The 11,068-nt window shown below is 51.0% G+C and overlaps 5 protein-coding genes across 5 annotated transcripts; 2 read left to right on the top strand and 3 right to left on the bottom strand.

Moving 5' to 3' along the window:
- Positions 1-345: 345 nt before the first annotated feature.
- COCMIDRAFT_30351 (uncharacterized protein) lies at positions 346-1,373 on the bottom strand (the record flags this gene model as incomplete). The annotated part of the gene is made up of 4 exons (XM_007694529.1): positions 346-808; positions 876-1,030; positions 1,104-1,156; positions 1,214-1,373. The coding sequence occupies 4 exons, from the start codon at positions 1,371-1,373 to the stop codon at positions 346-348; spliced, it is 831 nt and encodes a 276-aa protein (XP_007692719.1).
- A 540-nt stretch (positions 1,374-1,913) lies between these two features.
- On the bottom strand, positions 1,914-4,563 carry COCMIDRAFT_107941 (uncharacterized protein; the record flags this gene model as incomplete). Its single annotated transcript, XM_007694537.1, has 3 exons — positions 1,914-3,486; positions 3,538-4,443; positions 4,505-4,563. The coding sequence occupies 3 exons, from the start codon at positions 4,561-4,563 to the stop codon at positions 1,914-1,916; spliced, it is 2,538 nt and encodes an 845-aa protein (XP_007692727.1).
- Positions 4,564-5,159: 596 nt separating this feature from the next.
- Positions 5,160-6,656, bottom strand: COCMIDRAFT_107927 (uncharacterized protein; the record flags this gene model as incomplete). The annotated part of the gene is made up of 2 exons (XM_007694538.1): positions 5,160-6,048; positions 6,145-6,656. The coding sequence occupies 2 exons, from the start codon at positions 6,654-6,656 to the stop codon at positions 5,160-5,162; spliced, it is 1,401 nt and encodes a 466-aa protein (XP_007692728.1).
- Positions 6,657-7,266: 610 nt separating this feature from the next.
- Positions 7,267-9,221, top strand: COCMIDRAFT_30354 (uncharacterized protein; the record flags this gene model as incomplete). Its single annotated transcript, XM_007694530.1, has 4 exons — positions 7,267-7,285; positions 7,345-8,303; positions 8,354-8,732; positions 8,782-9,221. 4 exons carry the CDS (start codon positions 7,267-7,269, stop codon positions 9,219-9,221), a joined length of 1,797 nt encoding a protein of 598 aa, XP_007692720.1.
- A 548-nt stretch (positions 9,222-9,769) lies between these two features.
- COCMIDRAFT_9417 (uncharacterized protein) lies at positions 9,770-10,219 on the top strand (the record flags this gene model as incomplete). The annotated part of the gene is made up of 3 exons (XM_007694526.1): positions 9,770-9,916; positions 9,980-9,989; positions 10,047-10,219. 3 exons carry the CDS (start codon positions 9,770-9,772, stop codon positions 10,217-10,219), a joined length of 330 nt encoding a protein of 109 aa, XP_007692716.1.
- Between the last annotated feature and the right edge of the window lie 849 nt (positions 10,220-11,068).

Here is an 11,068-nt window from a genome sequence, read left to right on the forward strand (position 1 = left end):
AATCACAATCTCATCATCATGAATGTCTTTAGCATTTCCAACCTAGGGTTGCTATCTAGATGCAAAACCCACAGTCTAGGAAACACACAGGGAATACAAGTGATAAAACCCCAAGCCCCCCTCCAACTTATCTGTACAAGTACAAAGAATTCATCCGTTACATATCTGCATTCTTCGTTCCAAAGCGTAAAGTGCAGGCTTTTATATAAGTGGCACCGAAACATGACGAGACATTGCAAGAATGCGCGTGTTGAATGGTCAGATGCAGGCATACTTCGTAACGCCACATTGACCCATATCTCCCCAGTCCAGCACCGGAGCCTTGGTTAAAAGGCAAGCTCAAATCTAGTTCTTGAGGCCGATCTTGTTGAGCAGGCTGCCTGATTGTCCGCCAATCAAGGCCTTGTTGTCAAAAACCTTGAGCAAGCTCTTCCATACCTGCCCGGGCTCTTGGCTTGCGTCGATGGGCTTCCAAATACCCGTCTTCTGGTAGTATGCGACGACTGGCGCAGTCTGGGCGTGATAGGTTGCAAGACGCTTCTTGAGAGTTTCCGCGTTGTCATCGGAGCGCTGAATGAGCGGCTCACCGGTGATGTCGTCGGTCATGGGCGTCTTGGGTGGGTTGAAGATCTTGTGGTAGGAACGGCCAGACGCGGGGTGAACAAGGCGGCCGGTGATACGCGAGACGAGCAGACCGTCGTCGATTTGCAGTTCAACTGCATGTTGAAGGGGCTTCTGGGTTGCGGCAAGCATGCCGTCGAGCTTCTCAGCTTGGGTAACTGTTCGTGGGAAACCGTCGAGAATGAAGCTGTTCATAATGGCCTTAGTATACGTTTGCAATGGATGCTTCGATTGAACATCAGGGCAAAACCTACCCCTTGGCGCACTCCTGGTTGCTCTCAAGTTCGGTCTTGATCATGTTGATCATGATCTCGTCGCTAACCAGGCCACCGGCATCCATGATCTTCTTCGCTTCCCGGCCGAGGGCTGTCTTCGCTGCGACTTGCGCGCGCAGCATGTCTCCAGTAGCCTATATGTTGTCAGCGTCTTATTCTTTCTTTGTGCCACGCAGCATATGATGCAGTATATGATGCATAACGTACAAGATGGCATGCGCAGAACTTCTCCTTAATTCGCGGTGCTTGTGTGCCCTTGCCTATGCTCTGTGTAAGCCACATGCCACATTTTGACTATCCTCGGCACGTCATCTTACCAGCACCTGGTGGTCCCATGAGGATCATCCTTATGCTTTCTTGCGATGACGATTGACCGCCATGGCCAGACAACTTGTTCTCCAGCTCAGCGATGCGCTTCTCGAGGCGGTTGACGGTGCTCTTAAGGTCATCGACCACGGTATCTGTCAAGGGTGCCATTGCGCCGGGTTGTGAAGAAAATTGTCGTGATGGAATGAAGGGAAAAGGAGGGGACGAGGAGGGCGAGGAAGACACGCGATCCGGAGAGAATAAAGCACGGCTAGTCGCGCAATGGCAATGGACAGTCGCAAGTATGGGTGAGGTGGAGTTCAAGGTCGCTCGTCGCTCGGTTGTTGGCAGGTCCAAGCTTCTGTACGGGAAAATGCTCCCTTCTGCCCGATCCTCGGTGCCGTCACATTCTTAGCCCTTGGCCGGGTGATGTCAGTTGGGAAACGTGACCATGTACCTAGGCCGACAGAGCTCGGCACGGTTTCAGCAGGAAAATGCACATGCTTTCATCATAATAGCCCACTGCACCATGCGCGGTATCCGCTCGCCCTATGCTGCACCTGAAAGCCCGCCGCATCAGCGGACGGTGAACATGCGGGGTCACCCAATAGCACACAAACAGCACAGGTTGTAGTATCGCTGTAAATCTGAAGAGAAAAGAGCGATATCACTATATACGTTTGCACATGCTTCTCAGTGCGCACAACACCACTAGTATTCGCTGCCAAGTATCTTCTTCAGCCCCTTCATCTCCACCTCATATTTCTCCACCTTGCTCTGGCTAGTCATCAGCTTCGCCAACAAGTAAGTCACCCTCCCTGCGGTTTGTGCTGGCTGATTTCTCAGCTGGCTCAGCAGCAGCAACTCATTTTCGCACTTGTCAATCGTCGCACTCTCGATCTTGGTCAGATGGGTCAAAATAGCCAAGTCTAGGCGGCTCTTGAGCACCTTGTCTTCGGTCAAGCGCTTAAATGCCGGAAGATACACAGGTTTGCCAGGTCCGATAATGGAAGGCCTGCCATTTGCGCCAGAATCAATCGTGATGAGTTCTGCTTGTTCGAGAGCCCGAAGAACAGATTCGCCACCAGTCTTGAGCATGTCGTCGACAAGAATCTCGTTGTAGCGTAGAGACCCCTTTTGTGCGAGCTCCTTGATCAGAAACCAGGCCTGCTCAGCGTTCCAGTGTCGGCTTCCATTCTCATCTTCTGCGCCAAAGATGTACATCTTGAGGATTTCAGACGCCGACTGGTCAATGATCTCATGCACTGCTTTAGTGGGTGTCTCGCCAGTCTTGATGCGCCGTGACAGGAACTCTAGATCAGTAAGCCGCCCACCCAACAAGCCGATGCAGGTGTCGAGCTCTCCAAGATCATTGCGATGCTCTGAAGGAAGTTTCTTGGGTGATCCGTCCTTGGGCATGGGGTCATCGTCGACATCTGCATCAAGGTGGGTTATTACAAAGCGCTTCGCTACTTCTGGACTGCAGTCCGAAAGCGAGATTTGACGGAACATTCGATCGGGCAAAGCTTTGGACAATGACTTGTTGTACGCAACATCGTTTGTCAGGAAAATCACATGAGCAGTATTTGTTGTCGTGAGTTGGGCTGCCCATTCTGCAATCTTGTCGTAGACAATACCGCCTTCTTGGCTCTTGTGCAGAAAGTTGTCAATCACCACCACAGGACGGCGTTCTGGATGTGCCTCAAGCCATTCATCGTCTGGCAGGTGCGCGTCCTTGTCGTTCTTGTGACGGGTATCCAAAGCGATCTGCCTAAGAGCCAAAGTCGTAGTGTTCCAAATCTTGCTGAGCTGAGAATCGAGGGTTTCGGAAAAGCCGGTCTTGACGCCTGTGGCACCTTGTGCAGCCATATCAATCATACCACTGATGCTGTTCATCCAGCTAAACACGGGCCTGTAGCCAACGGACAAAGCAGCAGTGTTGATGGTAGCGCTTTCTCCTCGGGCTTCTTGAATAGGTTTGCAATCAATGACGAGTTTCACCTTTTTATCATGTAGTGCCTGATCCACCACTAGCTCACGCTTGCCAGAGCCACGGGGACCTCGCACGATAATGAAGGTATCAGCAGTCTCCATCAGCCAGGTCTGAATCTGCTCAATGTTGTCCTTTCGGTCGTCCCAGATAGCATCCATACCATCGTCATCGTTGCGTTTCTTTCCTCCGTTGATGATGTCTGTAGCGTAACCTTTGATCCATTGATACAACTTGTTATCTTGTATGTGGAAATTTCGTGTGATGTGAGCCTTGACAAAGAATGTCCGAATGCTGTAAATTTCTTGTTAGATTGGAGCAGGACGGAATAGCAATAACACTTACGGATCAAAAACGACAGCAACAAAACCTGCAATGAGTGCAGCCACAATAGGTATGACGATACGCGGATGGTTGAAGATCCAGTCTCTGATATAGCGGGGCTTGATCTTTTGCTCATACTTGAGCCTCAAGATTGTGCCTTTCTTTCCACCCCCCTCGGCTTCCGACACGAGATATCCATGCATGCAGTTTCTTGCCATAATGGCTTTCCCTATACTAGCATAGTCCAAATAGGCAAACTTTGGAAGAACTTTGGAGTCTGGAGGTTGCATGACAATGTCACTCAGCTTTCCGTAGGGCCTGAAGAATTGGAAGAGTTGCTCTTGGCTCAGCTCAGCTGCTTCAGTAGCAGGCGCTCCAGGCTCACCAGACACAAACTCAACGCGTAAACGAGTGGCAGGTAGACGCATCAGGTCTTCCACCCAAGGTCTTCCCTTGACTGCTTTTGCATGCATTTGATTCCACGGGCTCCACCATGGCTTCACAGGCTCGTCTTCCAAGTACTGTTGCAAGGTCTTTTCGATCTCGGAGGTTGACGCACTTCCATCATGAGTGAACTTGACAAACGCCCCACCTTCCCGCATACGAGGGAGCACTTCAGTACCGGTAATTTGCAGATTCCGCTTGGCTTTTGCTCTTTCAATGACGGTTTTTGGGTCTGTACCGGATGCGGTGGGACTAATCAGCCGATTTAAGATGCGCGGCATAGGAAGCCCCAGTATTTTGCGTATCTGGATAGGAAAGACATTGTTAAAGAAGAGGATGCCCTCGTTAGGGCCAGCACTGATGTGGCCAGTGTTGTCCTCACCAGCCTGTAGGCCAGTGAGGTGTTGGGATGAACTAGAAGACGGCCTGTGTAAGCCTATCCTTGATGACCCCCATGTTGCTGCGATCCGTGGGGACACTGTCCTGATGGTTCATTAGCACTTTCATAATGATCGCCTGCTAGGATCAAATTTCTTCAATCTACCTTATTGGTCCATGCAATGGACGACAGCCAGCATGACGCAAGCCTGGGCGAGGTAACATCTTTGCAATTGAATTGTTACCAGGCCATAGCGAGGGATGGCTCACAAGGAGATCTGAGGGGTCGAGTAATGTTTGCTGCCTGTTGTTCTACCGAGTCTGGTGATGGAGGGCGGGTGACGTCACCTACCGAATCTTGGCAGCTCCATCAAAAGATTGAAATGGTTGCCAACAATATTTACAATCCATCACGGGTAGAAATGAACTATTCTGAATACGCGCTTGCTCCGTATCCGTCATATTTTATTCAATCGGGTGTGTGGGCTTGCCGGCAAAATCATTAATCATCAGTAGCGTTGTAGCAAAAGTCAAAATCTTTTTGTACCCACAAAAGGTATCCTGCATACCAATAATACTTCTTAGCTTGAACCCTAATACTGGAGGCGTCTTTATTTATTTTTTTAGTACGGATGCGTAGTTCTAGGACATCATATCGCAATATCTTAATTCCCCTGCTGTTCAGCATAGTGAGGAAATACGGTTCCAGATATCCAATCCACGAGGGATCTGGGATAGACACTTGACAAAGTAACGAGGTAACTTTGAGATTCGCGATCAAGGCGTCGTTGTCTTGAACATGGGTGTCTACAAAGGCCTAGTTAAGAAACCAGCGACTTGACGAATTCTAACGGCGCAGGTCCAATTTTCTTCAAAGTGAAGAAAGTTGTTAAACCAACAATGCCTATCCTGACAACAAGCGCTGCTGTGACAGCCTGTCTGATAATGGGATAGTATCCCTCCAGCATAGAATTGACAGCAGCACCTCTGGCCATAATCTTGCTTCTGCCGCTCTGTCCCCACGTCCTTCCCACGCCCAACCCCGCTATACCCACTTCCCCTGGCTTTACTTGTTCTTCCAACGAACCTACAGCTTCGCTACCTATTCCGGGAAGATCTTGTGTGGGACCCACGCTCGTGTTTGATATACTCGACACGGCTAAGCTCATTTCCACGGCTTTCTGTTTCCGGAAGCGATGCGACATTGCCCATAGTATCGCTCTGACATCCCAACTGGTAAAGGTTGGATATGTCCATAGCTCCAGTGCATTATGAGGAGGTATGTGCTCGAGAAAGTCGCTTACAACGCCGAGTGTCAAGCCCCAGAGTAACAGCGGTGGTTTGCGGTCTTTAGATCGCGAGGCAGGTCCTGCCAGGGCATCTCTTACATGGCTCAGCATACCCTGCGATTCTTCATCGATGGGTATAAAGTCTGGGATGGTCGCGCAATGTGTCGAGTTCGCGGGGACCAGTTGTATAGCTGCAAACATCATTCTGCTTAGCATGGCCTGCAGAAACCAACGCTTGATACCCAGTTCCGACTTTGCTAGACGTGCTGAGACATCGGCGTATTCGTGTGTGCGTAGTGCAGGCGAAAGGAGTGCGCGGATGGGAACCCAGTGGGAGGATGCTACTTCGGTAGGCTGCAGACGTTGTGGCGGGTAGAAGGGCGAGGTCAGAAGGTAGATGTAGGGACATAGAACCATAAGCCTATGGACCGGAATTAGCTTTGATACTCACAATATGTATTTGCCATCTGCCGTCGTAAGGCGAGGCTGAGCCTGAGTCTGCAGGGATTCAACGTACGGTACTTTACCCCAGCTCGTCGTAACGATGCGTTGAGGTAGGTTGCCCACGGCTATGGCATTGTCGGGGCTCAGATCAATACCGACTTCCTCAAGTGCTTCACGAGCAGCTGTGACTTGATCGTCGCTATCTTCGGGATCTCGCTTTCCACCAGGTAGTGCGACATGTCCATTCCACTTGTCACCAATCCTTGTAGCCCGCTTTATGAATAGTAGTTCGGGGTCACCATGCTTAACCCAATCCTGGTTGAAGAAGGCGCTCAAAGAGGACTCAAAGTCGAACTCGTCTGCTGGCTTTGCGACCGAGGAGCGTCTGCGTCGCTTCGGTAGAGGATTATCGGAGCTGTTGGGCCAATGTGCGTAACTGGGTTGTATGCGTAGGATCAGAGCTACCGAAGCCCGTTTCGGCAAATCTGGTGGACACGCGACGTCTGGATAGGGGTTGGCGTTGAGCTCAAGCAGTACAGATTGGAGGTGACTGACGAGGTCCTCGGTATTCAGAGCGTCTACCATGATGCTGTCGGAGTTGTGCTGTGTTGGCTATGTAAGCCGCGTTGTAAAGTCAGCTGTACGATGGAGTGGCCGGCACCCCGTTGTAACAAGTAACTACTTCTAGTGTTATCTCAGAGACTCCTGTATAGAAGAGAAAAGAATGTGAGATCACGATAGAAATCAGATGTAGTATCCGAGGTATATGGAACAAGACCTAACGCGCGTTATCGATAAAGTGAGAAAGGAGAGCCGAGACATGAGCAGTCCTTTGCCAATTCTGGTGATTGGCTGCATGGCTTCACCTTGAGTGAAAGCACTGGAAATCGCGACAAAAGCTCTTGGAGCATTGCTGACTCCATCTTGCGACACCGGCTACAACATTATAGCAGCGATAAAAGACGCGTGCTGGGGTAACCCAGCCGTGTTGGGCATGTAGTAGTTTGTAGAGCGGAGGAGCTTTGGCCAATCGGACCGGCGCTATGGAGGGGCAGCAAAATGAGGTCAGTCTTGAGCCCCGCGACGCCAAAAAAATCTCCACAGTCTCTTGCGCCACTGCTTTGTACCCCAGATCTGACTGTGAGCAGTCTGTAACCTTTCAATTGATTCGTAGATTCTCATAAAATCAGTCAATATGGGCGGCCAAAAGACAGGTGAGCAAGACTGATAATCAAATTCAAAAAAAATCATAACCATTAATGGGATGCCGCAGCCATTCTGTCCGTGTACGACAAGACCGGTCTCCTTGACCTGGCCAAGGGACTGCACGAATGCGGTGTCCGCCTACTTGCGTCTGGCGGTACAGCCAAGATGATCCGCCAGGCCAACTTCCCGGTTGAAGATGTCTCCGCCATTACCAAGGCGCCTGAAATGCTCGGTGGTCGCGTCAAGACGCTGCACCCTGCTGTTCACGGCGGCATTCTCGCACGCGACCTCGACTCGGATGATTCTGACCTCTCTGCAAACAGCATCGACAAGATTGACTTTGTCGTCTGCAACCTGTACCCCTTTTCTGAGACGGTCGCTCGTATCAACGTCACAATCCCAGAGGCAGTTGAGGAAATCGATATTGGAGGTGTGACTCTGCTGAGGGCTGCCGCAAAGAACCACGCCCGCGTCACTATCATCAGTGACCCCAACGACTACCACGACCTCCTCACCGAACTTAAGAAGAATGGCGAGGTCTCAGAGAACAGCAGGCAGCGTTATGCGCTGAAGGCCTTTGAGCAGACTTCCTCATACGATACCGCTATTTCCGAGTTCTTCAGGAAGAAGTACGCGGGCGACGGCGTCCAGTACCAAACCCTTCGATACGGTGCCAACCCTCACCAAAAACCCGCAACTGTCTCCATGGCAGAGAAGCCGCTGCCATTCAAGGTGCTCTGCGGTTCTCCAGGATACATCAACTTGCTCGATGCGCTCAATGCATGGCCGCTCGTGCAGGAGCTGACCAAGGCACTGAACTACCCAGCCGCCGCCAGCTTCAAGCACGTCTCGCCTGCCGGTGCAGCCATCGGAGTCCCACTTAGCGAGGTAGAGCGCAAGGTATACATGGTTGATGACATTGAGGGCATCGAGACTTCGGGACTGGCGCAGGCATATGCAAGAGCCCGTGGTGCCGACAGGATGTCGAGTTTTGGTGACATGATTGCTCTATCGGCCGAGGTTGACGTAAGTAGTTGTCGAATGATTGCTTTGACTCAACGACTAACGGAACACAGGTCCCAACAGCCAAGATCATTAGCCGTGAAGTTTCCGACGGTGTCATTGCTCCTGGCTACAGCGCCGAGGCCCTGGAGATCCTCAAGAAGAAGAAGGGTGGAAAGTACCTGGTTCTTCAGATGGACCCCGAATACGTTCCAGGCCTAGAAGAATCTAGGACCGTCTTCGGCATCACGCTCAAGCAGCACCGCAACGATGCCAAGATCCTTCCTTCTGACACATTCAACACAGTCATTGTGCCTAAGAACTCCCCTCCTCTGCCAGAGTCAGCTCAGCGCGATCTTACCGTCGCTACTATTGCTCTCAAGTACACTCAGTCAAACAGTGTATGCTATGCGCTCAATGGTCAGCTCATCGGTCTTGGAGCTGGTCAACAGTGTAAGTCTTGTTCAACTTCAAAACTACAGCAGTCGCTGACACATAACAGCACGTATCCACTGCACACGTCTTGCTGGTGACAAAGCCGATAACTGGTGGATGCGTTTCCACTCAAAGACGCTCAACCTCAACTTCAAGAAGGGCACCAAGCGCCCTTCCAAGTCCAATGCCATTGATCTCCTCTGCTCAGGTCTCGTCCCCGAGTCAGGTATTGAGCGCGAGGACTTTGAGGCGCACTTTGAGGAGGGCCATGTGCCCCAGCCTTTCACGGCCGAAGAACGCAAGGAATGGTTGTCGAAGATGGAGGACGTAGCAGTCAGCTCCGATGCCTTCTTCCCCTTTATCGACAACGTCTTCAGAGCGCACAGGAGTGGAGCCAAGTACATTGCTGCGCCCACAGGTAGCCAGAACGACGGCGCCGTTTTTGAGACAAGTGAGAAGTTGGGTATCACCTTTGTTGAGCAGCACATTAGGCTGTTCCACCACTAGGAAGATGACGGATGGGACTGCCGAAATGGCACGTGGCGATGGTGCTCATGTGAAATGACACGACAACGCAGTTGAGCTTTAGTGGGATGAACTTACGATACCTTTGAAAAGTGGTTATTGCAACATTTCCTCGCGATAAAACTTTTTTCTCTACTTATTCCAGTGCATTGAATACAAGGGTGTGATGAATGTCTGGCATTGTGAGCCTATCCAGGCCGATCCTTGTGCGTTTGTGGATTGGCGTCGTGTGGTGCAGTGAGGCGTGGCTGAAGGGCTGTTGCAAAGCAATATTGCTGGCCAACGTTCGACGCGCTAATGTTTGCTATTTGCTGCAAACGACAGGCGTTGTCCAGGAGACCAGCCCGTTTTGGGTTAGTTCTGGGCTAGACCGCAACGCAAGGAATAGATGGAGGACGCTTCACCTGGAATTGTTGCTCTACACCGCTGCTACGAACAACTCACTGCCAACGCCTCAATCGCTTTTGGGATTGTCGAACCTACTCATTGCGACTCTTGGGAATTGAACACGAATCCTTGAAGACTTCAACATGTCCGCTCAGCCAGACAACCAGCAGATGGAGGGTGTCCAGGACCCCACTACCGATGTGAAGGGCAAGGGCAAGGCTCAGGAGGGCGACGCGATGGAAGAGTCCATGGATGATGACTCCAGCGATGAGTCTGGTGCCGAGGATCAGGTGCGTTGTTTTGACCTATTGTAGCCTATTTTCCGAGCCAACAGCTAACACAATCGCATACAGGTCGGTGAACGTAAGCTATCCACACGCAAATACAATCGAGCCAATTCAGGAACTGACACATGAACAGCCGAGGAGCCCGATGAGGATAACATGGAGGAGATTGAGACATCCAACATCATAAGCAGCCGCACGCGTGGCAAGAACATCGACTTCAGCAAGGCTAACCAGGAGCTCGAGGGTGATGACGACGAGGATGACGACGAGGACTTTGTTGACCCTGACGACCAGATGAAGGATTAAGGGTTAGCTGTGCACAAAACTCTCTTCTTTGTCTTTGGGTAAGTTTTTCGCGCCTGTTCGCCCCCAATTCACACCGCCTTTGGCCACGCCTGCTGACTTTTCGCTTCCAGTCACCTTTTGCGCAAACAACACACGTTTCGGTATCGAAGTTCGGGTTGAGTCTTGATATACACATGCAGGAAACATGCTAGGTGGCGGAGAGAGGAGGAGGAATCTGGGTCGACACTTGGGAGTCTAGGCGCGCGTGTACCCTTGGTTGCGAGGCGGATGGTGGGGCGACGCGAGACCCTGTGTTTTTGACGCGCAACAAGAGTGCGCGACATGGACAATGGATTGGATACTCTGCGTCTGCCATAGCATCGACTTGAATGATGAATGAACGTAAATGATACATGACTGTTTTGAAAGATTAGGTGAATAATGCATACTGATTATCTTGCTGTTGTGATTGTGATCAAGGGTAACGCTCATGTAATGCACACTACAAGAAGACCCCAAGCACCATACATATATATCCCCTGACTTAACATACCCTAATCCAGACCGAGATATAAGAAGTACTAATTACCACCTGTAGCGCCCTGTCTACTCTAATTTATTTTTTTCTCTTGCTCTTCTCTTCCCTTACACGCAGGCAGCTAGTCAAACCTCCCACCTCCCTTCCCCCGCCCCTTGCCTTTATCTGTTCCCCAAGGGTGTTGTGCATACTTACAGAACATGCCAACACACACACACAAGCATCGACCCCGCACCTCCACCTCCAGCCCCAGCCCGCAAGATACTTACTAGTGCCAAGGCTGAGTATAGTAAGCGCTGCAAATACTAGAAGAACGTGGGGGTTGGGGGTTT

This window comes from Bipolaris oryzae (assembly GCF_000523455.1).
Source record: "Bipolaris oryzae ATCC 44560 unplaced genomic scaffold scaffold_223, whole genome shotgun sequence".
In the NCBI taxonomy this organism is placed as follows: Eukaryota; Fungi; Ascomycota; class Dothideomycetes; order Pleosporales; family Pleosporaceae; genus Bipolaris; species Bipolaris oryzae.